This window comes from Calidris pugnax, unplaced genomic scaffold (assembly GCF_001431845.1).
Source record: "Calidris pugnax isolate Ruff unplaced genomic scaffold, ASM143184v1 scaffold42, whole genome shotgun sequence".
Taxonomy (NCBI): domain Eukaryota; kingdom Metazoa; phylum Chordata; class Aves; order Charadriiformes; family Scolopacidae; genus Calidris; species Calidris pugnax.
In genome coordinates, this window is record NW_015090920.1 from 1,223,169 (window position 1) to 1,250,621 (window position 27,453).

Genomic DNA, 27,453 nt, shown 5'->3' on the forward strand with positions numbered 1-27,453 from the left:
CCTAACGTTGTCCCTAGGCCAAAAGAAAATAATTTCCTTTTTACAAACTGCCACTTCAGGAATGCTCCGTTAGTGAGGAGGAATGAAGTTGCCTCCTCAGACGTGACGTTAGTCTTGTTGTGGTAGGAACATGATGAAATCCTACAACCTTTAATTACAGGAAACAACCAGGCTGTTTCAGTTTTTCGCCCTTCCGATTCAATAACCTTTCTCAGCATTTATTTCCATAGTCTGTTTTAGTTTTCCTTGTGTCTTAATGGAGGTCTCACTCCCTGTTAAGTTGCTTTTTTGGTAACTTGCTGTTACCAAACTCCTCCTTCTTTGGCAACACCTGGCCTTGCCTGGGAGCCTTCTCAGGAGACAGTGACCTGCGGCCACGGGGCAGGTGTTGCTTAACACCCACACTATTAAAAAGTTTTTAATAAATAAAATAAATAAATTAAAACGGCTGGGTTTTTAAAGAAGGACACTTAACGTCGCCGTTAATGTTTTTTTTTTTTTTTTTTTTTTCATCTACATTTTCATCTGAAGTCCACGACCTGAGCTTCATCCACGTTTCTTACCGAGCTTGCTTCCCAAAGGGTGGCCTCGCCGGGACACACCGCCAGTTGCCCACTCGTTATCATCTGCTCCTTTATTTACTGCTCCTTTATTTACTATATTTAGCAGATATTTACCCTTCCCATGCTCTCCTCTCTGCAGCCGGGTCGTTAATCACTGTGGCTCAAGTCCTCGCCTGCCTGGCCCTTCCTCTTCCCTCTCCCTCCCTCTGCATTTTTCTACCATTAAGTAACTCACCGCCAGAACGAGAAGAACTAGCCCAAATTAACTCTGGTTTTGTTTTTTTTTTTTGATAAACACATCCAGGGCTCAAGCCGGAAAAGAAACATCAGTCACGCTCCTGTGTGACCTCCTCCGTATCTTAGTCACGGGGACACTTCCTATTTTGGGGGTGCCCCCCCAATTATAGGGCTACGCCCACAGGAAGGGCTGGGGTGACCATCTGCCAGAGGAGTAATTCATCTCTCAGCAGAAGACCGGAGCATCACAGGAGCTACACCTGACCCCACCAGTGAATCGAGGAGTTAAGAACGCAGATCAGAGCTTTTTTTTTTTTTCTTTTGGGATTCACTAATTCTCCCTTAACTCCACAGAATCACACGGGGTTGGAAGGGACCTCTGGAGATCATCTAGTCCAACCCCCTGCCAAAGCAGGGCCACCCAGAGCAGGTCCCACAGGAACGTGTCCAGGTGGGGTTTGAATGTCTCCAGAGAAGGAGACTCCACCACCTCCCTGGGCAGCCTCTGCCAGGGCTCTGCCAACCTCACCCCAAAGAAGTTCCTCCTTGTGTTTAGGTGGAACTTCTTAACATTCAAGTTTGTGCCCATTTCCTCTTGTCCTGTCCCTGGGCACCACTGAAAAAAAGACCAGCCCCATCCTCCTGACACCCTCCCTTGAAGTATTTCTAAGCCTTGATCAGATCCCCCCTCAGCCTTCTCTTCTCCAGACTCAAAAGACCCACGTCCCTCAGCCTCTCCTTGTATGGGAGATGCTCCAGGCCCCTCATCCTCTTTGTATCCCTCTGCTGTCCCCTCTCCAGCAGTTCCCTGTCCTTCTGGAACTGGGGAGCCCAGTTCCTCAATGTGCTTCTTTGGACGGAGGCGCTTGGAGTCACTTCCCACTGTGCTGTGTTTCTCCTGGCAGGGGCACAAGGTGGGTATTTCAAGTGGTCAAATGCTACGTTTCAGGTCTCACTGCTGCGTGCAGATGTGGGCACAAAAGGTCTAGCACAGGTTCTGCTTTGAGCAGCCTGGAACACCTCGTAGCTGGAAAGGAATGGCTTCCAGCATCACCATTGGGAAGAGCTACAGGGTTGAAATGGGGATTGGTAGCTTTTGCCTGGGCACTTTTCACATTATATTACTCATTTTTAAATATTACAAAGCAGGGGACGGCTCAATATAGAGGTGTTTTGACTCTGTAACAGTTTAAATTGGGGGTGACGGTTTTAAATTGGAAGAGGGGAGATTTAGATGAGATACCAGAAAGAAATTCTTTGCTGTGAGGGTGGTGAGACACTGGAACAGGTTGCCCAGAGAAGCTGTGGCTGCCCCATCCCTGGAGGGGTTCAAGGCCAGGCTGGATGGGGCTTGGAGCAACCTGGTCTGGTGGGAGGTGTCCCTGCCCAGGGCAGGGGGGTTGGAACTCGATGATCTTTAAGGTCCCTTCCAACTCTAACCATTTCATGATTCTATACCTATCTCAGTGCTACACCTGTGCGTATTAAGGTGACTCAGAAGGGGTTGTTGTCACCCATCCAAAAGACAAACAGATCTCATGACATAGCAGCCTTTGGGCAGATGGAGAGAGCTGGTCCACGTCAGAGTAGCATTTAATCCATGTTTCTCTGTAAGAAGCCACAGGAAGATGAAACTAAGACTGAGCTGATGCCAAGAAAGCCTGGAAACTGAAAAAAAACCCCCCATCTTTACTCCATGTCCCCAAGCCCCAGCCCCAACCAGAGCTTGTCCCAGCACAGCACACGTCTCAGCACTGAACCCAGCTGGGTATGAGACCTTCGGGACGGCGCACGCTCTGTTCATTCAGAGATGGAAATGACCCTTTTGCTCTAGTTTCCAGCTGTTCTCTTTTAAATGAACACATCTTCATAGGCATTGCTAAAAGGCTTTGTTTCTACTGAGAAAATTCAGGTGCCACGGGAGCTGCTGAGCTCCAGCAAAAGTCACTCAGCCTCCCTTCTAATCAAATCATAGAATTGTCAAGGTTGGAAGGGACCTTTAAGACCATCTAGTCCAACCATCACCCTAACTCTGATAAAAAAACCCACAAAAAAACCCCATACCAGCCCCCCCCATCACTAAACCATGTCTCTAAACACTATGTCAACCCATCTTTTGAACACCTCCAGGGATGGTGCCTCAACCCCTTCCCTGAGCAGCCCATTCCAAGGCTTCATAATCCTTTCCATGTAAAATTTTTTCCTAATATCCAATCTGCTCCAAATCAAAGCTTTCAAGGGATAATATTTGGCTCTCATTGCCACCAATATTCAGAGCTACAGACCACCACCACCCTGAAAGAGGTGAAACGAAGCTTTAAACGGAAAGACAAAGCGAGAGCTGCCTTGGCAGGGGTGGCTCCCATGGAAGTGGCTTTCCAGAAGACAGGAACACAATAGGTGTTGTCACACAATGAAAATCAACAGCTGAGCCCCAGCCTCTTCCCAGTCGTGCCAGAGAGACAGCTTTCAGCAAGTGACGTGCAGGGATTTCTGAAAAGTGCAGAATTCGGGACTCGGGGGGAGGAAGGGAAGGGAATCGGACAAACACAAGGACTGGTCTGTGCAGGCAACTTGGAAAGTGGAGTGAATAAGCACCAATATGGAGAAATATTTTGGTTTTGGTCAGAATGTCACCGCAAACCAGCAGGTAAAACTTTCTCAGACTCAATTTATAAGTGTTATAAAGCAGGCATTCTTTATTGCGGTGCTGGGCACGCAGGGGATGGCTCCTCCTGTTCTGCTCCCCGAATGCTGTTGTCAAGTTAAATTTATACACAACAGGGGTACATATTCAATGTAATTCCAAGAAAACATTAGCACATTCATTACATTTCCAAGAATTCATTTACATATTATAATAAGCTTTGGGGCATGCGTAGTTGTGCCTTCTGGGGGTCCTCATTTTGAGTGAGGGTCGTTTCTTCCTCAATCTTCATCTTCCTGACCTGTCCTTTGGCTCACTTTTCACGTTGGCAAAACATTCCAACTGCTTAATTGCTCATTAAAACTAATGATCTCCCTGCTACCACCTGTTTGTCAGACAATGTCCATATTTATTGCACCCTTGTCTTAGGTCACCACGTTCCCAGGGCCACAGACATCCTTTCTTACCTTACCAAGTCCTTGGTACCATTTGGGATCGTTGCTAAAATAGCTACATTTCTTCTCTGAAAGAAGATTCTCTACAGTTTAACCGTTTATAAACTACATAAAATCTGCCTTAGGCATCAAGAACACTTACTCTGCATTAGTTGCAACCTGAAGAGGCTTGCACACACCACAGCCCTGACCCAATTCACTTTAGGTTAGGAAAAAAAATTGACAGGAATGTCGTATAGAGCATATTTCCATGACCCACCTTGGCTTTGAAGCATGTCGTTATTTCACATCAAGAAGCTGATCACTGTTGCTTCTCCTCCGTAGGATATAAACATCCCTGTGAAGCAAGTGAGAAATCTTTGCCTTCCAAAACACCCCATCCTGGGCACAAGCTTTCCCGTAGCACGGCCACCCATAACACACCTTCACCCAACCAAGGAGGCACCTCCCTCTGACACCCATTTTAGGAACTCAGTGCTGTCCTGCACCCCCCGATGCACCTCAGCATCACCCAGCAGTGCAAACAGACCGTGACCAGCATCACTTGCACGCTCTTTTTCCCCCCTCTCCTGGAGGAGAAGGTAAGAAAGCTTTCTGTGAATAGCATTTAATCACACGTTAATTACACATACAGTAGAAAGAAAATGCCATGTGAAAGAGGCGGTACCGCCTTGCTTCATACGTTTGATTTCTGAAATGGAAGACAAGCTCCAGATAGAGCTAAGTGTTAGTGCAAATCATAGAGTCATAGAATTGCCCAGGCCGGAAGGGACCTCCAAAGGCCATCTAGTCTGACCCCCCCGCAGTCAGCAGGGACACCCCCAACTAGACCAGGTTGCCCAGGGCCTCCTCGAGCCTCACCTTGAATATCTCCAGGGATGGGGCCTCAACCACCTCCCTGGGCAACCTGTTCCAGTGCTCCACCACCCTCACAGTGAAGAACCCCCTCCTAATCTCCAGTCTAAATCTGTTCCCCTCCAGCTTGAAGCCATTGCCCCTCGTCCTGTCACTACAGGCCTTTCTAAACAGGCTCTCCCCAGCCTTCCTGTAGCCCCTTCAGGTACTGGAAGGCTGCTATTAGGTCTCCCCGGAGCCTCCTCTTCTTCAGGCTGAACAACCCCAGCTCCCTCAGCCTGTCCTCGTAGCAGAGGTGCTCCATCCCCCTGATCATCCTTGTGGCCCTCCTCTGGACCCTCTCCATCAGGTCCATGTCCTTCTTATATTGAGGGCTCCAGCCCTGCACACAATACTCCAGGTGAGGTCTCACCAGAGCAAAGTGGCAGAATCACCTCTCTGGACCTGCTGGCAATGCATCTTTTGATGCAGCCCAGGATCACTGCTGTCCCATTCCTTTCACTTATGATGTTCTCCAAGGTCACAGAGAAAAAGCCCCGGGGAGTTGCACTCATCCGTCCGGCAAAGCGCCGCCTGCACCAACAGAGACAACAAACGTCGACCTCGTTTTCCACCCAGATCAGCTTCACGCAGACCTGAAACCACCTCTTCTATCTCAAACCCACCTTAGCTGCCTTTTTCAAAGGGGCTCTGTGGACGTGTGCTCTCTTGGCTTTTCCCCTTCTTCTCCCCACCCCAGGCTCCTGCTCGGGCCATGGCCACCACGGCCACCACAACATCAGTTGTGACAACTTGCACCTGGACTTTGGGGGATGGCTGGCAACAGCAGCCAAAACACTGTCTGGAGTGGGCACCTAGATATTTTGTTCCCATGAGGATATGACTGTAGGTCAATTATCTCACTCTATAAATAGTGGACAGCCCCAGAGCCCGTTGAGCTCTCCTGGATGGCAGCAGCTCCACACCAGGATCTCCCCTGTGGTGAGGACGCTCACTTAAGGTTCTACTCCTTGAGGTCGAGAGATTCCTTGCCACAACAGGTTCTCAGTAAGTGACTAACAGCCTGATAAACTTTGAAATCTTAGCTAAGTGATATAAAGGGTTGATTGCACAGATATAATCCTTTAGACATAAACCCTTGACCAAGTCTGGGACCAGGACTGGACCCACCCAGACTCCTCTCTGAGAAGGAGCTCAGAAAGGCAGGGGGTCCTTTCTGAACCTCCTGACTCCAGGGGAGAGTCTCCCTGACAGTGTCTGACCCTGTCCTCTGGGCAGTCAACAACAGAGTGGGCCTTGGCATCGCATCTCATCAAACGCTGCCACATTCATTACCAACTTTGTTAAACCACTGATTTATATCAATAAACATTTCACTCCTTCTCCCTTAGGAGTGAAGTTAATCACTCTGCCCGCTCCAGCATTTGGAGGCAACACCTGACTTCATTCCTAAAGATGGGTCTCATCAACACCTGATCTCACAACAGCACTAATTGCTACAGTGACATACAAGCAGCCAATGACTCCACAACAGACAGCTGCCACCTCCCTTCCACAAAACAAAAAATACACACTTTTTTTTTTTTCTTAAGTTAGCACACAGGTACAAATATCATGGAAAGTATCGTGACGGAGGTTAATAGCTCATCAACTACTCCTGTAAGTAATTAATGGATTATTTCCACAACATGTTATTGCAGTAACTCAGTACTCAGAATAATTTTACAGCAATATTCTGGGTGGGTTTTTCCCTCCCCCCCCTAAAAGCCACTTTCAAACTTTGGAGGAACACCTCCAAACACCAATAAGCCTTTAGAGCAACTGGGTGGGCATCGAAGGCATCACTAACATTTTCCTACGTGCCTGGTACGTCCAATGCTTGGAGATGGACTCACATTTACACTGAACTGAGCATCATCTGTCTTTTGAAGAAATAAACCAATGGAAAATTTTATATTATACGTTTGACCAAGTGCTAGATATCTTAATGAAAAGGGCAAGGCATTAAGAGACAGATAAACTCAGGGCATGGCAAATAATTGCTTCTGCACTCAAGAGCCAATTATACTCAATATAAGAATATATATACATATATATTGAGTTACATATAATAACTCAATATAACAATCCTATATATATATGATTGTTAGAACCAACTTCAGGTGCTCTCATTTCTAGAGCCACTTGTGCCCGAGGCACTGAGATACCAGTGACAGGATTCCCCTCCAGGCACTGAGTGTAGCAGTGGAAATGGATCATGCTGCCTCCCAAAAATGCTGGTTTTAAATCCCTGACCTGGTTTAATACCGAACACACTCAAATATTTCATGTATCCAAATTTGTAAGCCACTATGAAGTATCAGAATTATGGTTCTAGAGGCACGTTTCTCCTAAGTGAAGGCTTATAAAGAATTGGTTCAATTGCTACATACGATTTCTGCCGTGCAACAAAATGAGCAGTGAAATACTTGCCTTTTCACCAGTTTTTCACCGTAACTCCTTTCAGCCAAGGGTTCAACCTCTAACATTTATCTCTAGAATCCCAACACAATTAATCTAAATTGAATAAAAAAGACAAAAAAAAAAAAAGACAGTTTAACAAAGGTTCATCTTACTTGGCTTTACTGGGAAGGGATGCCAGATTTTACCCAGAAATGCCATATTTAAGCGTGTAACTGCACTGGCCACCATGATTTAACCCAGCACTCTTTAAGAAGGCTTGAACTAGGCACCATTTAAGATTTCTTACACAACTCTGGGACAAGTCCTTTGTTATGAATTGCAACTCTATTTCTCTCCTCCCATTAGCTCCACCTACAGCACAGGGATTCCTGCAAGTAGGAATTTTGGAGCAGTTCACTGAAGCACATGTCCTAAAGGGAACATCCAATGTAAAGGCACTATTTAAGTCAGTGATGAACCTGAGCTCTAGGCAGAAGTACAAACCAGGCAGTTAGTCCAGTCCCCAAAGCACTCCTAGGGCTATGTCTAAAATCAGAAACGAATTAAGATCACATCTTTTGATTCTAGCCTATTGTTCAAGAGCTTCATAATCAAAACCTTCAAATGAAGTCAACTTTCCAAGAAACATTAACTCAGAGCTCACACAAAGCCAAGGTATACAAAAGACATTAAAAATTTATTGTAATTACAGCACCTTTACACAGGAAAGTTAAAAATTTAAAAATATCCCAATTTTTTGAGTCATGATTTTCATTTGTGACAGTTGGTCAGCAGGTTCCTGGGATATCTGTAGGCACCTTTAAGAGCTCTTCAACTTCTTCTTGTAAAGCCTCAGCTTTTTCACTCAGCAGCATCTATAATAATAAAACCAAACAAACCTCAGCATTAGGAAATGAATACAAGCATTAGTTTTAACTGTTAGACAGGCTGAAACACCAATGGCTCTTCCCAAACTTGCATCTAGTCTTGCTTCTGCTGCTCCTCACAGGACCTCAAAAGACTTTTTCCACAGGTCCCACATCCAACATTGTTTACAGATTAGCATATACCCATTTGAAAAACCACTTAACACAAAAACTCATCCAGCACACAGCTGGTTTGCTTAGTTCTGCCATCACATTATGCACAGAATTTAACAAAACACAGTGCAGTTTTGCCTGGAACTGTGTTCTGGTTTCAGCTGAGATAGAGTTTGTTTTCTTTCTAGTGCTTGTTGCCTTTTCAGATTTGGAATGAAAGGAACGCCAACAATGCATATTGTTTTAGTTGTTGCTAAGTGATGTTTATAGTAGTCAAAAACCCATAGAAACTGAAAAGGAGTGTAGACAGAATGGCCAATGGAATATTCTGTACCGTAGACACCATGTTCAATGTATAAATGAAGGTTGGCTGATGGTGGTGGGATCTGTGATCTCAACTCAGGTAAGACTGGGCAACCAATTCACCGGGCAGCAAAAGTGACTTGTACATTCTTTTACCATTATTATTATTATTATTTACCTTTTCCATTATTGTTCTATTAATCTGTCTTTATTTCACTCCACAAGATACGGGGGTTTTTTTGCCATTCCCTTCCTTTTCTCCCTACCCTTCTCGGGGGGAGCAAGCAGCTGTCTGGCCTTAAACCATGACAAACTGTTAACAAGAGCACTTTTAACCTTAAACATTTATTTCCCGGGTTGGAATAAATATTTGTAAGTTGTGCTTGCTTTATACAAGATTTCCTACAACAGCATGTTACATCAGGCATCTAGGACCCCAGATATTAGGAACTGTTTGACCCACTGCCCTGAAGGCATTCCCTTACTTTACCAAAAGCTTGCTATTTTAGCTGAATCAAACACGAAGCAAATGCCACCGCAACAGCAGATGACTGATGGAGATTTGGGACAGAAAATACAACCACTTTATATAAAAGTACTTTATTTTTTGCTTCGACAGAGCTCAATGTCCATTACAGACCCTTTCCCTTGGATGAATTAGGTGTGCCTGAGGCCCTCAGTGTGCCTTAGAGGCACATATTAAGTGAAGGCCCTTCTCATTATGCATATTTCAAAAAGGAATTAGAAAGGAAAAAATAACAGGGCATGACAAAAATAACCTAAATAGCTGAGGTTAACCTGATATGTTGGCTTCCCTTTCTACTGTCCTGAAAAACAATCTTTTATCACAACTACCACTAGAATTTCTGTAAGGTAAGTCCTTAGGTATTGGCAAAATTGCACATTTTCAGTTATGGCTCAGCACAGAGGTTTTTAATTCCCATGCTTCACCAGACAAGCTGTCAAATGGTTTTGCCCTTTGCTCCCCCTCTGAACTTTCCACTACCCTATATATAAAAAAGTGTTTTAGGGAAAGTTTAAGCCTGCCTGTCATCCAGGAGCAGGGAAGTCAGCAATTGCTCAATTCATTACTCTTAACCATTGTAGATAGATCATACTGTCAAGAAAATATTTCAATATAATCTTAATACATCGTGTTTGGATCACAAATATCCACTAATGCCTTTAAAAGTAAACCCAATCCTTCACTTCAAATGTCATTCAAACATCCGCCTTTGATATCTAGAAGTTTTGAAACAGGTTTTTGTGTTTCTACCTTACCTTTGCAGATGAAACTATCTGTTTGGCCTGACGCAGTGACAAGTGCTCGATCATCTTGACCAGAGTTCCTGGGTGTGCATTAGCCAGATGTGCTACAGTCTTGTACCCCGCGTTATAAAGCTGCTTTGCTCGTGCCTGCAAGTCAAAACCCATGTCAGATTATTAGAACAAGCAGTAAGAACCCAGTGCCAACCTCTGCACCAACCTCAAACATTACATCTTGGCCCAGGTGGCCAAGAAGGCCACCAGCATCCTGGCCTGTATCAGGAACAGCGTGGCGAGTAGGGCCCGAGAGGTGATTGTCCCCCTGTACTCGGCACTGGTGAGGCCTCACCTCGAGTACTGTGTCCAGTTTTGGGCCCCCTACCATAAAAAAGACATTGAGGTGCTGGAGCGGGTCCAGAGAAGGGCGACAAAGCTGGTGAGGGGTCTGGAGCACAAGTCTTATGAGGAGAGGCTGAGGGAGCTGGGGGTGTTCAGCCTGGAGAAGAGGAGGCTGAGGGGAGACCTTCTTGCTCTCTCCAACTCCCTGAAAGGAGGGTGTAGAGAGGTGGGGGTCGGTCTCTTCTCCCAAGTCCCAGGTGATGGGACAAGAGGAAATGGCCTCAAGTTGCCCCAGGGGAGGTTCAGGCTGGATATTAGGAAAAATTTTTTCACTGAAAGGGTCATCAGGCATTGGAATGGGCTGCCCAGGGAGGTGGTTGAGGCCCCATCCCTGGAGGTGTTCAAAAGACGGGTTGATGTAGTGCTGGGAGGTCTGGTTTAGTGATGATGCTCCTTGTTTGTTGTGTGGGTGTCTATTTTTGTCAGTGAGGTTGACGGTTGGACAAGATGATCTTTAAGGTCCCTTCCAACCTAGAAGATTCTGTGATTCTGTGATCTTTGCGCATCAGTCCAATTCTCTTTGTTTTTCTAACAACATCAATACTGAACTGAGAACCTTTGCTCCCCCAAAAATACAGTTTCACCCCCTCATACAATCTTACCCAGCTCTCAGGAACCCATTTGTCATTATTTTCTCCAAGCCTAGATGATTCTGGCTCTACCATCCTCTTCTGTTATGGTTTCCTCACTGTCACTGACAGGGATGACTGTCCCACATTCTTTGGGGTGTCTAACTGAAAGGAGGGCCAATTATATCCCCCCCAGCAGAATTTTCATAGGACAGAGCTTTCACAAAATTCCAGAAGAAATTATACTTTCCTGGTTTAAGCTTACAAATGTTTTTTTACTTTTATAATCACAACATCTTTCGTATTTCTCTAGTTTTGTGCAAAGTCACGGCTGAGAGCTCACATACACAGGAGAGCATGGGTGTTGCACCTGGGGAGGAAGAACCCCCTGCACCAGGACAGGTTGGGGGTGACCTGCTGGAGAGCAGCTCTGAGGAGAAAGACCTGGGAGTCCTGGGGGACAACAGGATGCCCAGGAGCCAGCAATGGGCCCTTGTGGCCAAGAAGGCCAATGGCATCCTGGGGGGCATCAGGAAGAGTGGGAACAGCAGGTGGAGGGAGGTCATCCTGCCCCTCTGCTCTGCCCTGGGGAGGCCCCATCTGGAGCACTGGGACCAGTTCTGGGCTCCCCAGTTCCAGAAGGACAGGGAACTGCTGGAGAGGGGACAGCAGAGGCTACAGAGATGAGGGACCTGGAGCATCTCCCTTATGAGGAGAGGCTGAGGGACTTGGGTCTTTTGAGTCTGGAGAAGAGAAGGCTGAGGGGGGATCTGATCAATGCCTATAAATACTTCAAGGGAGGGTGTCAAGAGGATGGGGCCGGTCTTTTGTCAGTGGTGCCCAGGGACAGGACAAGAGGAAATGGGCACAAACTTGACTATAAGAAGTTCCACCTAAAGATGAGGAGGAACTTCTTTGGGGTGAGGGTGGCAGAGCCCTGGCAGAGGCTGCCCTGGGAGGTGGTGGAGTCTCCTTCTCTGGAGACATTCAAACCCACCTGGACACGTTCCTGTGGGACCTGCTCTGGGTGGCCCTGCTTTGGCAGGGGGTTGGACTAGATGATCTCCAGAGATCCCTTCCAACCCTGGACCATTCTGTGATTCTGACAGACATCACAGGAGAGATTCTCTGGAATTCAATTATCACCAGTGTGATCTGCTTCTCTTAACCTGCTTTGATGCTGTTGCTGTGTAAGGCAGCCAAGCAATACTTGCAGAACAGAGGGTCTCTGGGCAAACGTTTCTTTTGCAAAACAAATTTTAAATTAAATTGCATTTCTACACTAGTAGTGGAGGGTAATTTAGTATAGCCAAGGCTCTACTATCTTGAGTTCTGAAGTAATAATAGCCATTTGATGAACCAAGTGTTACACCTCCAAACATTTGGTCAATTACTTTTTGGTTTATTCCCCCCCACCTCTTTTAAAGACAATTGAGCACTATGCACGTTCATTGATGGGAAGCAAGTGGCACCAATTTCACCAAAAATAATCATTATTTGCAACAAATGCGTTCTGTGCTCTATTTGGCTGTTATATGCACAGTATGACTGATGACACAGAATCTTTCCCCACTTAATGACTTAAATATCATGAAAAGGTTTCAGATTGTTCTTTCAAATCTGTGGAAGTAAAAGTGCAGAAAGTAATTTTCTCTTTCACTACCGTACCCTTAAGGTTGATTTAATCATTTCCTCCACAGAAGTCTAAGCAAATCCCATCTGTCCAACATGACAGTCCACCTGCCACAAGCACCACCTGTCAGTATAGTTTTAACTCCAGTGCACAAGTACCTTGGTGACAGCAATAATTTTGAAGACCCATCTTTAAAACACAACTTCAGCAGAATCGTGCTGTCCAGGCTGGTTTCACCCTTACACAGAAATGCTCCCATACGGGATGAGCCATGAAACAAAAAAGACTATTCACACCTTTTGCATTCAATACAGAAAATTTGATATATATATAAAAAAAACAACCATTAGGTTCGAAGTCTTCATCTCTGTTTAGCTTCTCAGACTAAAACCTTACTGCCACTAAATTTAATGGTTTGCTGACAAACTGATTCCACAAAAGGCTGGACAGGCAAGTTAGATCATTTTCCAAAGAGGTCAATGATTAGTTATAACCTTGCACCAAAGCCCAAAAATATTTTCTACTTTAATAGGAGTCTTTGATGAGTTTCTTATTTAAAAATACATGCAGTACTGCAAGTGATTGTGAAAGCCTAAGTTTCCAATCGGACTTCACACATTTCTGTGAGGATCTAAATTAACTAAACATTTAAATTCTTATTCCTCTCTACTCCCATGAACTGAAAAATCCTTACCACAAAAGAAACCTAGACTATGTTTTCCAACTGAGTACACAGCTCAATTATTGAGCATTTTCCCTGTAGCAGCCAGAAGAAAACCATCGTTGGCTCCAGCTCCTATTTCCTCAACAGACCACTTTTTCCCCAACTTCAGGACTGTTGTAAGATAATCTGCACTAGGCAAAATAATAAAAAACTAACTTGGTCTTCCAGATATCTTAAAAAGCACAGCAATATTTAGAATAAAGGTTTACATTGAAAAAATCTCAGAAAGTCAGGTTTACTAACCTCTAGAACCCCTGCTACCTCCATCAGAGGGATGAGTTCTGTCTTAACACAGTATGTCAACTGCTTGGTAAGTTCTGTCAGCAAGGCTTTATAAACCCAGAATTCTTCCAATTCCTGCAGAGACAAAGATGATTAAAACTGAGAGCCTAAATTCTGTATTTCTGATAAAAGCTCTGCTACAGCAACAAGCAGTTATTTGGCTTTTAGACAGGGGAAGCACTACTACTATTTCACAAACAGCACTGACACCGATCCATGCCCTGTACAGTTTGTGTATTTTCACATTCTCAGTGCATAAAGCTTACTTTTAATACACGATATTTAATTTTTTAATAAAATAATCACTGTACCAGCATGCGTTTCTGAACAGGAAAAAAAAAAATTTGAACAGAAAAGGTGAAAAAAACCACGTTTTCACTCAGAAAAGGCAAATCACAACACCTGTGTTCAGTTCTAACATTAAAGAACAAAACTCTAGATTTTTGTAAAACCAATCCCAAAGGATTTATTGGAATTAATTTAACACACTACCTCACAGAAATGTAGAACACAGGAGGTGAATGAGGCAGCAGAATTAAGGAGATTTTGCACGTATCCTCGGGACATATTGAATTTCTCCGCCACGCTCCATATGTTGGTCTCTTTCAGCAGGGTATAAAGGACAAAGGAGAGGTAGAGCCTGTTTACCACAGCACTGTCCACGTTCTAGGAATAAAGCAAGTTAGAATTCAGAGCCAATATCACATTCAAGGTATTGTTAGTGCCACAAAGAAATTATTTCCATCTCTCTACTCCTTCACATTTCTAAAACAGGTCTATGTTATACCCAAAGACATTAAACAACATTAAGAAAACCAAACAACGAGGTTAAAAGAATCTTAATAAATACAACAGTAAATGAAGAACACTATCAGAAAAATAATCTAGAATTTGAAAATAATCAAATTTCTGTCAACTTAGGTATGAGAAATCTCCAGCCTACCTTTCTGATGGCTTGACCAGAAGCCTTTTTTGTAATAAAGCTTTCAGGTACTCCCACAATATCCGCTACTTTTTGCTCTGCTGTACTTAGCTGGTTGAACTAAAATAAGATAGACTACAGTCAAGGTTATTTATTAACAAGTCATTAAAAGTTAAGTGTTACAAATCAGAAGAGCTGCAGACAATGTGAATACGCTCTATTCAGCCATAAAAAAAAAATAAATTCCCATCTAATTTATATAATACTGATACCACCGTCAGACAGATAAAATTTGCCTTCCCTTTTCCTCTGTGAATGACAAGCTTTTATTCTTTTTCATCTTGAACTCTGCTGGTTTGGAAATACATTTCCATACGTGTTCTACTGAGAAGTTTCTGGTGTGCACACATATGAAGTTTTTCTTTCATAAATGTATAGCTCACTCCAGTATTAAGGTGCACACCACATCACTTTTCTTGCATCCCTTGGTAAAAACGTTTACTTGTATATTTCAGATTCAAGATGAACAAATTAAAAAACCTGGAGAACTAAGTCACTTCTAAGTGCTCAAATATTTTTTTTCCAAGAAATGTCATCAACATTACAGCATCTCCTGGATTTAACGTCTTCTCAAATGGTGATCAGAGGCTGCTCTCTGAGCTTAACAATTACTCTGCAGACTTGAGGATAGTTTTATAATGAATATTTAGATATTTAGTTCTCTTAATGTTATAGAAAACACACGTATACTCAAAGTGAAACAGTTTTTTTCAGTATCTATATATAGTACATAGTTATTAGACACAGATCTGCAGTTTCTTTGCCTACTTGCTTGAATTATCTGTAACTGTCCATCTCCGAATGCCAGGTTTTAACAAAATTAAACAGTTTTTAGTGCTCTCCCCTAGTACACAAGGCTTTATAGAAAAGGGAGTAGTAGTTGAATTATGGGTGGATCTTACAGAGTGTGTGAGACTAGGGTAAGGGCTGTGCTGCTAAGGCTGACATAAGCACAGCAGTCTGCAGGAAGGCATTGGTCACAGTGTAATAGTGGCAATCTAGAGTTAAACATTAGACTCAGATACCAAAGAAAGATTTAAGATTTAACACTCAACTACAGATTAAATGAGCGAGCATCAGAAGGTAAATATGGCTCTTGAATAATTTCCTAGTGGTTTTCTTGCAAGACTACAGTGACTGTGATTACATGTAATTAGTTTATAGGACAGTTTTGTTTAAGATTAACCAGATGCTGGTGATAGCAAGGCTAGCATCAAGGTTAGAGTCAGGACTGGAAGTACAAGAGATGTGTTTCATGACATCGTTTTCCCTGAACAGGGTCTAATATTATAAATACAAAAGAGAACTTAGGTTTTTATGCAATACAGAAAAGCAATTCTGCCCTGTGACTGAAAATAAAATAGCGTTATCTTAATTTTTCAAATTGTTACCCCACTATCTACATTTCCTACATGTATAAACTTACCCAAAGTTTAACAAGCAGGATTACTATGTGCCCCGCTGCACGTTTGCTAGTAAATTCTCACCTGTCTCAAGTATATCATCCAATCTGGTCTAAAGTCAGAAGTCATATCATATGGAGTTGTCAGATATAGAAGATGAAGATTGCTCTCCAGAATCAGCCCTTCCAAACCTTTCTTCAATTCTCTGTAAAGAAGATTGCAGTATGCCAAGTCTATAGACCCTACAATAAGCATAATATAATATATATATATATAATAAGCACACAACGTATTGCAGTTTTAAACAGGCATACAGAGTTAAGTGTGATAGGTTTTAACATAGAGTCAGTATTTCCCTTACCTTCCACAACAGCTTGTTATGCCATCTAAATTGAAGAGGAATTAATTGTAACCTGAATAATTGCTCTAACCTAAATTGGGCAGTGAAATGGAACTGGGGAAAGGCAGTCACCTACTGCCGTGCCTGTCCATTCTCTGCCTGTGATTTTGGAGCATCTGTGAATTGCCTTGGCTCTAATGAAACTCTTGGACACTTGTAGATTGAAGGAATCTTTCAGAGATTCCTTCTATTCCAATTGCATTCCATACTCCATATGACAGGAAAACAGAACTTCCTGATATACTCTTTATTACAATTGGTCTACATGTCATACTCTTCCTTTCCCTTTTAAGCTTCCCTCAAGGTCAAGAAATGGCTGCCTTCTCAGTATCTGTTCATAACAATTAATTATAAAAAGAGGTCATGAGCCATTTTGATTACAATCACTAAATCAAATCCTTAAGTCCTTTTTTTTGTTTTGAGGTAGAGTTCTGGTTTTACTCCTGTTCCAACCAGCCTTATTACACTTCATTCCCATCATCTTCAGTCATGCAATACTTGTTCATTCCCATTTTCAGTCCAGCACATCATTAAGCAAAACTGTCTCTCTACAACTAATTTTAAACTGCAGTTTCAGACAGAAGTGAGCTAAGGCTGAGATGAAAGGGTTTGTTGAAATGAAGACCATGGTAAGAATAAAAAAAAGTCTTACCTTTGTATGTAGCTTTACCCAACGGTGTGATTGTTAGTATACATTTGGAATTGTGTTCCTTCTCAGATATTCTTCCTTTAAGAAGTCCTTTTTCTATTAGATTTTCCAGCCCTTCTTTAGTTATCTCTGAGAGGCTCTTCTCTTTAGACAGCAGCTGCTGCTGAACACCCAGCAATGTACTGCACATGAAATTGTCCACTTCCTCGTGCGTAACTGCAATCTGCATCAGTTTGGCAAGTGATCAGCATGTTTAAAGGTGTCATTTCACCTAAGACATTCCATAAGCTATAGGAAAAAATTTACTAAATAGAACAGTTTCATATCCTGTTAATATGTTTCTATAGAAATACATGACAACAAATAGAATGCTAGACAGCCTATGATGGATCTGATGGGACTGCTCTCCGTCTGTTCTATTATTCTAGCTACTGCATTGGGTTAATTTGTTTCCACTGTTTGTATTTTGAATCAAGTATCAGAAAAGGAAATATTATTAATACTGTAATATAGTATTATAGATACAATTTTGACTTTTACACATAAGAAAATTACCATGTTACATGATCACTTGATAACTGAGTTAAATAAAAAGACTAATCAAATCTTTTTCCTTCTTATCTGACTAAAAACTTTTCTGAACTTGTAGCAAATCTGTTTATAGAAAGTCTGTTTTTTCTATAGAAACAACAGGTAAAATTTTCTTTGCATTCCCAAGCACTTAAGTTACTCACAGAGAAGAGTTAAATGATACCTTCAGTCCAACCAAAGACAGCAAGAGGCTCTGCATTCCCTTGTTCAACTCCAGCAAAAGATTGCTGTAACAGTTCTCCAAAGGACTGTTAACTAAACCCTGAACCTAAAAAGAGCAAGAAATATATTCAAATATTAAGGGAAAATATTTATGCATTAGTTTTACATTTTTCAAGATCCTGATACAGGCAGTTCAGCTTATAATGAAAATAAGCATAGATGCCTAAAGTTTACAGTTCCCATCTGAAAACAAACCCCATAAAGGTAAGTTTATAGGTATTATTACATAGATCAAATACTTGAAACGTTGAGAAGTGAACAAAAATGAAGCTAGGCAGCTCAGCTCCCCCTGTTTATCCCACCAGCTTAATCCAACAATTTAAATTACCAAGAGCTTTGTAAAAATTACCAAGTGTTTGTCTTTTTCTTGCACTATGAGAATACTTTCTCCAGCGCTGTCAATACCCGCTCGACCAGCTCTGCCAATCATTTGTTTATACTGGTTCTTCTTCAGGAAATCACTGGCAACATAAGGAGCTCTTAGAATAACCCTGTAAAGAAGTCTTTAGTAAGTAATGCTTTATATTAAAACTACTAATGCGGTGATAAAATTTTACAATTGCCCCTTGCTTAATGAGTAGTAAAAAAACCATAAATATCAAATGCAGCTGTTGGAACAGATGTGCAAATCAACCAGGAAAGCATTTAACAATTTAAGGTTTATTGAATGATAAGTCACTTTTATTATGTTTTGCAGAACCTTTAAACTAGTTTTTACATCTACTGAAAGGCCTGAGTGAAAAAATCACTGAGATATAAAATAAACCCTACTGAGAAACATAAGCAACACTGACCATAGAGCAGTGTTAAAAAAAACACTTGTCTGTATGATTTTTTTTCTCCCCTCAGATGCATTATTCCAACACACATGCACACAAAACTGGACTCTTAGCAAACAGTGTTCAGTCAAAGAGAGTACAGCAGCCATATTGTCAGCATTTGTATAAGAAAAGATAACACATTTTGGTGTTAAAAACTATCGTTTGTGTATAGTTAAAAACTACCAGTTTGTGTTCAAACTGTAAAATAAATCTTTTCTAAGGAGATAGGATTTAAACACTGTTCTTAGGACAATATCTAAAGAAACCACCATGAATTTCATAATCTTCTGCCTAGCATTACTAAAATACTGAAGCGTTCCTTCCATTTATTATAATTTTCTTAATTCATTTAGATATGTGCTCTTCAGCTATGCATTCTGAGGGACTTGCTACCGATTCACAGTTCCTACGTAAAAAATCGCTGCGGTCTTGAGTTGAATGCAAAATCCCTGACGCTTCCAATTTGCTAGGAGGAGCAGAAAAAGATTTTAAATGGCACCGATATGGGTGGTACTCAATGGCTCAAAGTCCAGATGGAGAACAGTCACAAGTGGTGTTCCTCAAGGGTCCGTGCTGGGGCCAGTGCTGTTTAACATTTTTATCAATGATATAGACAGGGAGATTAAAGGCACCATCAGCAAGTTTGCGGATGATACCAAGCTGTGTGGTGTTGTCGATACACCAGAGGGATGGGATGTCATCCAAAAGGACCTGGACAGGCTGGAGAGGGGGGCCCAGGGGAACCTCATGAGGGTCAACAAGAGCAAATGCAAGGTTCTGCACCTGGGCTGGAACAATCCTCGCCACCAATACAAACTGGGGGGTGAGGGATTGGAAAGCAGCCCTGAGGAAAGGGACTTGGGGGTGCTGGTGGAGGAGAAGCTGGACATGAGCAGGCAGTGGGCACTTGCAGCCCAGAAGGCCAATCCCATCCTGGGCTGCATCAAAAGATGCGTTGCCAGCAGGTCCAGAGAGGGGATTCTGCCACTTTACTCTGCTCTGGTGAGGCCTCACCTGGAGTATTGTGTGCAGGGCTGGAGCCCTCAATATAAGAAGGACATGGACCTGATGGAGAGGGGCCAGAGGAGGGCCACAAGGATGATCAGGGGCATGAAGCACCTCTGCTACGAGGACAGGCTGAGGGAGCTGGGGTTGTTCAGCCTGGAGAAGAGGAGGCTCCAGGGAGACCTAATAGCAGCCTTCCAGTACCTGAAGGGAGGCTACATTAAGGCTGGGGAGAGCCTGTTTAGAAAGGCCTGCAGTGACAGGACGAGGGGCAATGGCTTCAAGCTGGAGGGGAACAGATTTAGACTGGAGATGAGGAGAGGGTTCTTCACTGTGAGGGTGGTGGAGCACTGGGACAGGTTGCCCAGGGAGGTAGTTGAGGCCCCATCCCTGGAGATATTCAAGGTGAGGCTCGATGAGGCCCTGGGCAACCTGGTCTAGTTGGGGGTGTCCCTGCTGACTGCGGGGAGGTCGGACTAGATGGCCTTTGGAGGTCCCTTCCGGCCTGGGCAATTCTATGATTCTATACAATATTTCCAACTTAGTAAAGCAATTTTCTTTACAAAGCAACAATCAATGCAGCAATGAAATCCATTTCAGCCACTAACCTTCTAGCCGGCAGGTTGACTCCGGCAGCTAGAGTAGCTGTGCAAGCAAGCAGACACAGGACACCTGCAGAATATGCTTCCTCTATGCTTTTTCTTTCATCATTTGTAAGGCCACTGTGATGATAGGCAACACCAAAAGGGATCGTTTGCAGCAGAACAGGGCAGATGCTGCCATTTCCAATATTCTTCAGGTTCTTGATGAGATCTCCTTTCTCTTTCTCCCTGTGGGCTCTAAATTCTCTTGGAGAAGGAAAAGCATTTCTTTAGACTTGGATGAATCATTGACTACTTAAAATAAGTTACTGTCTCTTTCAGCTTATTGTCTACTTCTGCTTATTATCCATTCCTCTAACATCTAGGTTGGAGAAACAGCAATTTCCAGTATCTTTAAAATAGCAATACCCAGGAGACTGATTAAGTTGCAATAGAACTCTTTTCTTCAGAAGGGATCAGATGCTGATCAGGTGTGGGTATTGAGTGCCCTGAGGAAAGGGAATAGGACCAGGATCACCTCCTAAGTGAAGATTATAGATACATTAGAAATTATTTCAATTTTGATAGCAAGGGAGGGGCTTTGATTATTTTAATGTCCTTTCTTCCTACATAGAGTTTAACTTTGCTTAACTCTGAGTTGATCAAATCACATTTAAATGAAATCGAAGGTAAGTCTTGCTTTTCTTTGCTTTACTGATGAAGCCTGGTCCAGATTTTACAACGTATATTCACAAAGCAGGTAGGGAACATCACAAAATGGGTATGGAACAGAGATACTCGATTGACCAGTAACACACATGACAAAATATTAGGCTATAGACAAAATGTTTGTTTCCTAAGCTTGCAGAGCCCAGTGCCAAGGGGACACAAGGTTAGATTAATTTAGTACGCTTTTCCTTTTTCTTTATAATTTGTCTAATAACCATTTTTTCAACATGTTTATTTAAAAAAAAATTTTTTTTTTTTTGGAAAACATTAAATGAACCTTGAGCAGTTTGCTACCATCTATGCAGTTAGCAACTTTACATGATTTCACGTTTAAAGTATTTACTTCTGATTACCAGGGAAAGTCACTTGCAAACTAGTGAAGATTAATCCTAAATTCTGACCAATTATTCCAGTAATTTAAAAAAAAAAAAAAAATCATGACAAACTTACTTCTTGAGGTACTTGCACACCATCGAAGCCACGTTTTCACAGTTCTTTTTAGTGGGACAAAAGACTAGGCAGGAATATTTAGGAATAACTTCAGTAACCAGTGCAATGATGTGGTCAGGATCTGCTTTCTCCAGATTACTAGAGTACTATCATAAACACAGATTGACAAACATTAACAAGTAATAAACTAAGCATTCAAGATTTGTTTTCAACCTTCACTAGAATACTCCCATTTGCTTTAATGTGACAGAACCACAGGCAGATGTAGGACAAGCTTTTCCCCAATCCCTCCCTTGAAAGAGTTTTCTGGCACATCTAGCTTGAGCTGAGGGATACAGGGATGTAAGAACCAAATGCTTTGCTTTTTCCCCATAACACTGCAATTTATTTTAGCAATACACCTTTTTATTTTTTAAAGGTTGAAACGAATCCCTACAAGGCAGTAACAAGCTGACAAAACCCCCCAAAAATTAGATGGCTTCTTTTAATACCATCTAAGAGTGACCAATTGTTGAAGAAATCTACCCCAAAGCATAAAACACTGGGTATACTCAAGCCCATTGCTCTTCACACATCAAAATCCTGAAGAAACCTCTACCTTAAAGAGGGGTAAAGGAGTGAAAATCAAGGAAGGTCGGTAAACAAATAATTGTAAAATACTACATTTCATAATTACAGTTCAAAGAAAGAAGCAGCACTACGGTTTTACCTTGAAATTAAGGAGACGTGAAAAAGTAAAGCCATTTTCTGTTTTGCTGTCAACTGCATAAATGGTGTCTCGGATCTTTATATATTCCTTTAATTCTACCTAGAGGGACGGAAGCCGTAAACACAAACTTTAGTTAAATGACCAAGTCTTCTCTAAAGATTAAGCCATTACTGATGTACAGCTAATGTTTTTTTTCCTAAGCATCACATTTCATACACATGCTGGCATGCACACAAGCAGACATTCCACCCCAAGAATTTTGTTAAAATTTAATTGGTTTAATTATTTGCCTTGAGGGAAGTGCCTAATTATAACAAAGAACACGACAAACATTGTATCCCATGAACTATTCATCAACCATGGTCATTATAGCATTCAGGCATTGGTAGTCCAGATTCTAACTATATCAAATGAACTGTAATGTCTTATCACAGCTGTAATTTAGAAATTAGTTTAGTTAAAATGACACAAATGGCTTAAAACAACAATATAAAGGTACTGGCACTGGTGCATTTACAAGTGCAGAGTGCTATTTATTGTGCTGGTGCAATTGCAAAACAGTAGCAGGCATTTTATTACATTACACTGTGAAATTAAGCACAAAAGCTGTGATATGACACTAAACAGATATGCTCTGATTTTAAAGCCAAATATATTTGCTAGTTGATGTTACTAGTTTATACACAGACCGGTCTAAAATTATTAGTATAGTACTCCGCTTGCAGGAACTTCTGCAGGTCTCCAACATTATTTAAAGTTGCACTCATTCCAATGATTTGCGTGTTTTCTGTAAAACAGAAGTTGAGATTCATTTATTGTCATGTTTGTAGCTCTTAAGAGCTCTGCTCAGTATTTAATTCATAAGCCTGCTTCCTCACCCTTAGCCTTTTTAAATGCTGAAGTAGTAGGTTTGAAGGGGGATATAGCTAAGAAATATTATCTGAGACAAAAAAAAAAGGTATCCTTCTCTATACAAGCATTTATTGGAATGGCTAAGGGGCTCCTCTGAAGAAATGGAAGATATTTGACAATGCTCAGGATTTCTCAGAGAAGTAGTATCAAAAAAAGCTTCAAGAACACCCAGACCATCATCCCAGGGTCAACTGATTACCGCTTAAATGAGTAAACACAGTTAATACACGGACTCATGCCACGTTTTTCAAAAGCAGCCACAAATCCAGAAAGCAAAAGTATGACTTCTCTCCAGAGATTCCATCACTATGATATTTTAATAACATTAACTGCAGCCATGACTTACTACTAGTGTAAAGAATTTTTGCAAGGGTGATCTCCAGCGTTGCTCCGCGACTGCCTTCACCGAGCATGTGCAACTGTGCACAGAAGGCAAAAAGAAAATGCAAGAATATTACTGGCTTGAAGAGTATTTCTACAAAAAAAAAAAAACACACAACAAACAACCCAAATCACATAGTCCTAAAAAATTATGACAGGAATGTCTTTTTGGTGGACTTCCTCATGATATGCCTCTGGGAAATTCTGACTGGTAAGCTCCTTCCAGAAGTATAGCCTCACTGAAACAATATTTAAGAATTAGGGAAAAATAGACCCAAGAGCAAACGTAGATAACAAGATTTACCTTCCATTTAACCAAGCCACATCCGACACAAAGAGTTAACTCCTGACAGTAAACAGTCCAAAGCAATTTTAAACAAACTGTTTTAAGAAAAACCCCATAGTACAAGGGGCAATTCTCACATTCAAATATTAAGTAATTTCCTTTTTATGTTAAGACTTTTTTTTTAATGTTAAGAAATTTCTTTTTTTCAATGTTTCATTTAGTCATTATTAATACCAGACACAAAGTCTCATGCTTCTCCATTTAGGAGTTCCATTCTGAGAGTCCCAAAATACATTCCATATGATTAGAACATGTTTTTAATCCATAAATCCATAGGATTATGGATTCATTAATCCATATGATTAAAACAATGTTTTTCCTAATCTATTAGAGGTGCCTAATTGACAAGTAGTTACTAAATAATTCATCACCAACCACTAACACAGTAGATAGCTCAATATAGAATCTATTGTCCTGATATAGCAACAAATGTCTCAGTTAAAGAAAAACAGCTTTCAATATTATGGAATTACATACCAACGCAGGCAAACTCTAGTTAAGTAGTAATAATTTAATGATAAACACTCAAAGCAAAGCCAAGTAATCAAAAAAAACCCCTGCTCTTTGCTAAAAATTGTGTGTTATAAATATAAAAAAATGCATATTATAAATCTCAGTAAGTCATGTAGGATAGATACCTCATCTACTACAACCAGGCCGAGGTCATTAATTCTTTCTGTTTCAATTAAGGAATTCACTAGAGCATGTCCTTTTTCTATAGTAGCAATATAAAGAGACTTTTTTATTCTCCTCTTGATTGGCGGAAATCTTCCTTTACTTCCCGCATATTCTTCAACCAGAAAACCCAGTTCTACCCCAAAGCTTGATAAACCCCTAACCTGTAAAAGAGGAAAAAAAATCAATTAGGGAACAAACTCATGTTCATTTTGGATTTCAGAGCTGCCTCAACACGCATGTGACCAACCCACACCACCATCAGCTGTTTGCATTAGTGAAAACACATTAGCTATGACGACCTTCCCCAACTGCAGAGCTGAACTATGTAATCTGTTCTCTAAAATTAACTTTTCCTTTTTATCTAAGAAATATTAGTTTTTTTATTTCAAGACCACTTCTTCAGCAAGTTGGGCAGCACTGATCTAAGACTGCAGAACTATACATAGCATTGCAAAAAGCTATTATTGCAAAATTCAGCACGCTTTATAATTCAGCATCCTCACCTCATAATTTAAGTCTGATTTATTACACAGTTACTCAGAGCAGCAGTCAGGAGAGAAGTCACTCACTTCCCACAATATATATATTTATGAAAATCATGGCGTTTGCTAGAATTAGTCTTTAAAACCAGCCAAGCAACAAAGCATTATCAGAAAAGACAAGCAGCATCAGAAACACCATATCCAGACCTTTTCTTGGACAATGGCCACATAGGGCAGGATCATCAGAACATCTTTCTGCCTGCAGAGTAATTCTTGGAGAATTATTATTTCAGCTACAAGTGTTTTTCCACCACTGGTTGGCAATGAGTATATTAAATTCTTTCTTTGCTGTAGGGATTCTAACATTAAGCAATCATGCTGCCATTCTGCAAAATTAAAGAAGAATTATTAGCAATCCCTAGGGGATCAATAATCAATATCAAAATGCCTGTGTTTCATATAAAATGCTTTAGGCTTTGCATTTGAGAGCTTTTCCTCAATAAACCACCAAAAGGCCACCTTCAGTGATCAAGCTTTCCAAAGTATTCTATAAGCCATATCAACGTTTCCCACCCATCTAAAAGCACAAAATAGTAACTTAATAAAACAAAACAATCAGTTTCCAAGACTGTTTAAATATTACCTTAAATATTTTATAGCGTAATGAGTAAAACAGGCAACAGTTGCAATTTTTTTTTTTTTTTAAGAACTACTAGTCACATTACCATAAAGCTTTTCAATCCCTCGAAGCTGTCTGAACAGATCTTTCACTTTGCTGGGTAATCCATAAAAAGGGCCTATATCAACAGAAGGAGATTCAATAGTTTTCCTAGCAACACAAATCTCTTCAGATAAAACAGCTTCTTTAAGCTGCTTGGTCTTAGAGACCTGCAGAGTCTGGGCTTTGGCATTTCCAGTCATAGCACTTTTCAGATGATCTTTAAGACTCTCAGTTTTAAATAAATCAAGCTTAGAGTCCGAGGAAAAGTCAGTAGGTCTGTTCCTGTGGTCAGTATCAGGACAAAAAGACAAGGGACTCCTGATTTTGTCTGAACAAGAATTCACACATTGATTGCTCCTTTCTGAGACCGGAGATATTCTAGAACCAGAAGAAAATTCATCCATTTTCCCAAAATACAAAAGTTGTGATGATGGCAAATCATCTAAAGCAGATTCTGTCAGCTCTTGCTTGCTATCCACTGGGTCATTTGCATTTATTTGGAAAGCATCCTCTTTGTCAGCTTTGAGGGCGATCTTATTTTCTGAAGTAGAAAAGTTATCTTCTTTTTTTTGGCAAATTCCTGACTCAAGATTCCCAAGTACGATGTCTCCAGCCGCTTGAGCGTCCGTGTTTTTATCCTGCTGGTATTTGTGCTCTATATCCTCAAGGTGAGCTAGCAAAGAATCATTTCCACAAAAGCTGTCGAAGTCGCCAAACATATCTTCTTCACTATCGATACTGCACTGTAAAACAACAACAGTGAGCATCAATAGTCCAAAGTAACACCAACACAAGAAGGCAGCGTAACTCCCTACAGAGCACACACACACCAGGTACAACTCTTCCTCAAGTTAATAAAAAAAGAGTTTTCTGATATCACTCTGATATTGCCCAGGAACAGAACAAGAGGAAATGGGCGCAAACTTGACCATAAGAAGTTCCACCTAAAGATGAGGAGGAACTTCTTTGCTGTGAGGGTGGCAGAGCCCTGGCAGAGGCTGCCCAGGGAGGTGGTGGAGTCTCCTTCTCTGGAGACATTCAAACCCCACCTTGGACACGTTCCTGTGCAACCTGCTCTGGGTGGCCCTGCTCTAGCAGGGGGTTGGACTGGATGGTCTCCAGAGATCCCTTCCAACCCCATATCATTCTGTGATTCTGAGAAACATCACAGGAGAGATTCTCTGGAACTCAATTATCACCAGTGTGATCTGCTTCTCTTAACCTGCTTTGATGCTGTTGCTGTGTAAGGCAGCCAAGCAATACTTGCAGAACAGAGGGTCTCTGGGCAAACGTTTCTTTTGCAAAACAAATACTGCTAGAACGTTACAAATTTAAAATTAAATTGCATTTCTACACTAGTAGTGGAGGATAATTTAGTACAGCCAAGGCATTCTGTGAAACCATAGCCTGACTTCTAGGTGGGACTTCTTGGACTTGACTGGGACTTCTAACGGAACGCACGCTTTAAACTCAGTGATACTTCACCTATAAGCAGATGCGATGCCTGCAGAGATACTTAGAAGGGATAAATTTGTTTTAAAGCTAATTTAAAACAAAATACACCCCCCTCACACGAAGCAAGGCCTGAGCAGCGCCAGGCCCCCTCCCAGGCGGAGCCCCCCCCCCGGCTCCATGCCAGCCCCAGGGGCCTGTCCCCCCCGCGCCCCGCCACCCCCGCGCACCGGAGCCTCCGCCGGGGACCTCTCGCCACCGGAGCTCAGCCTCTTGCGAGCCACCGGCGAGCAGACGGCGCTGGGCTGCACCAGGGCCCGGCTCCGCTTGCGGACGGAGGCGGGACGGCTCTTCCTCCGCACCACCAGGGTGGGCTCGGCCATCGCCACCTGCCCGAGGCGGGGGGGATGTCAGGCTCCGCCGTGAGGCGGGAGGGCGGCGCGGAGACGGTCAAGGCTGCGGCCGGGCAGGGTGAGGGAGGGCCGGGCCCGCCATGAGGGGAACAGAGCAACGGCCGCCGGCAC

The 27,453-nt window shown here is 42.0% G+C and overlaps 1 protein-coding gene across 4 annotated transcripts; it reads right to left on the minus strand.

Annotated features, from left to right (window-relative positions):
* Positions 1 to 7,891: 7,891 nt before the first annotated feature.
* On the minus strand, positions 7,892 to 27,416 carry HELQ (helicase, POLQ-like). 4 transcript variants are annotated; one of them, XM_014950108.1, is made up of 18 exons: positions 27,160 to 27,416; positions 25,482 to 26,220; positions 24,964 to 25,142; positions 24,235 to 24,435; positions 23,216 to 23,288; positions 22,647 to 22,744; positions 21,958 to 22,056; positions 21,249 to 21,394; positions 20,097 to 20,336; positions 18,012 to 18,153; positions 17,604 to 17,708; positions 16,853 to 17,072; positions 15,885 to 16,042; positions 14,359 to 14,457; positions 13,908 to 14,081; positions 13,377 to 13,490; positions 9,824 to 9,958; positions 7,892 to 8,074 (listed from the first exon to the last, which is right to left on the minus strand). In XM_014950108.1, exons 1-18 carry the CDS (start codon positions 27,310 to 27,312, stop codon positions 7,988 to 7,990), a joined length of 3,162 nt encoding a protein of 1,053 aa, XP_014805594.1. In that variant the 5' UTR covers positions 27,313 to 27,416; the 3' UTR covers positions 7,892 to 7,987. The 4 variants fall into 4 exon arrangements, with proteins under 4 accessions (XP_014805594.1, XP_014805595.1, XP_014805596.1 ...); XM_014950109.1 differs by having other exon boundaries at positions 25,482 to 26,215; positions 27,160 to 27,284; XM_014950110.1 differs by lacking the exons at positions 24,964 to 25,142; positions 27,160 to 27,416 and having other exon boundaries at positions 25,482 to 25,609.
* Between the last annotated feature and the right edge of the window lie 37 nt (positions 27,417 to 27,453).

Excerpts from the sequence above, each read along its gene's own strand:
- HELQ (XM_014950108.1), bottom strand. The coding sequence starts at position 27,312 with ATGGCCGAGCCCACCCTGGTGGTGCGGAGGAAGAGCCGTCCCGCCTCC. Across the intron at positions 26,221-27,159 it reads GGTCCCCGGCGGAGGCTCCG|TGCAGTATCGATAGTGAAGA; the intron begins GTGCGCGGGGGT and ends GTTGTTTTACAG. Across the intron at positions 22,057-22,646 it reads ATACTAATAATTTTAGACCG|GTAGAATTAAAGGAATATAT; the intron begins GTCTGTGTATAA and ends CCGTCCCTCTAG.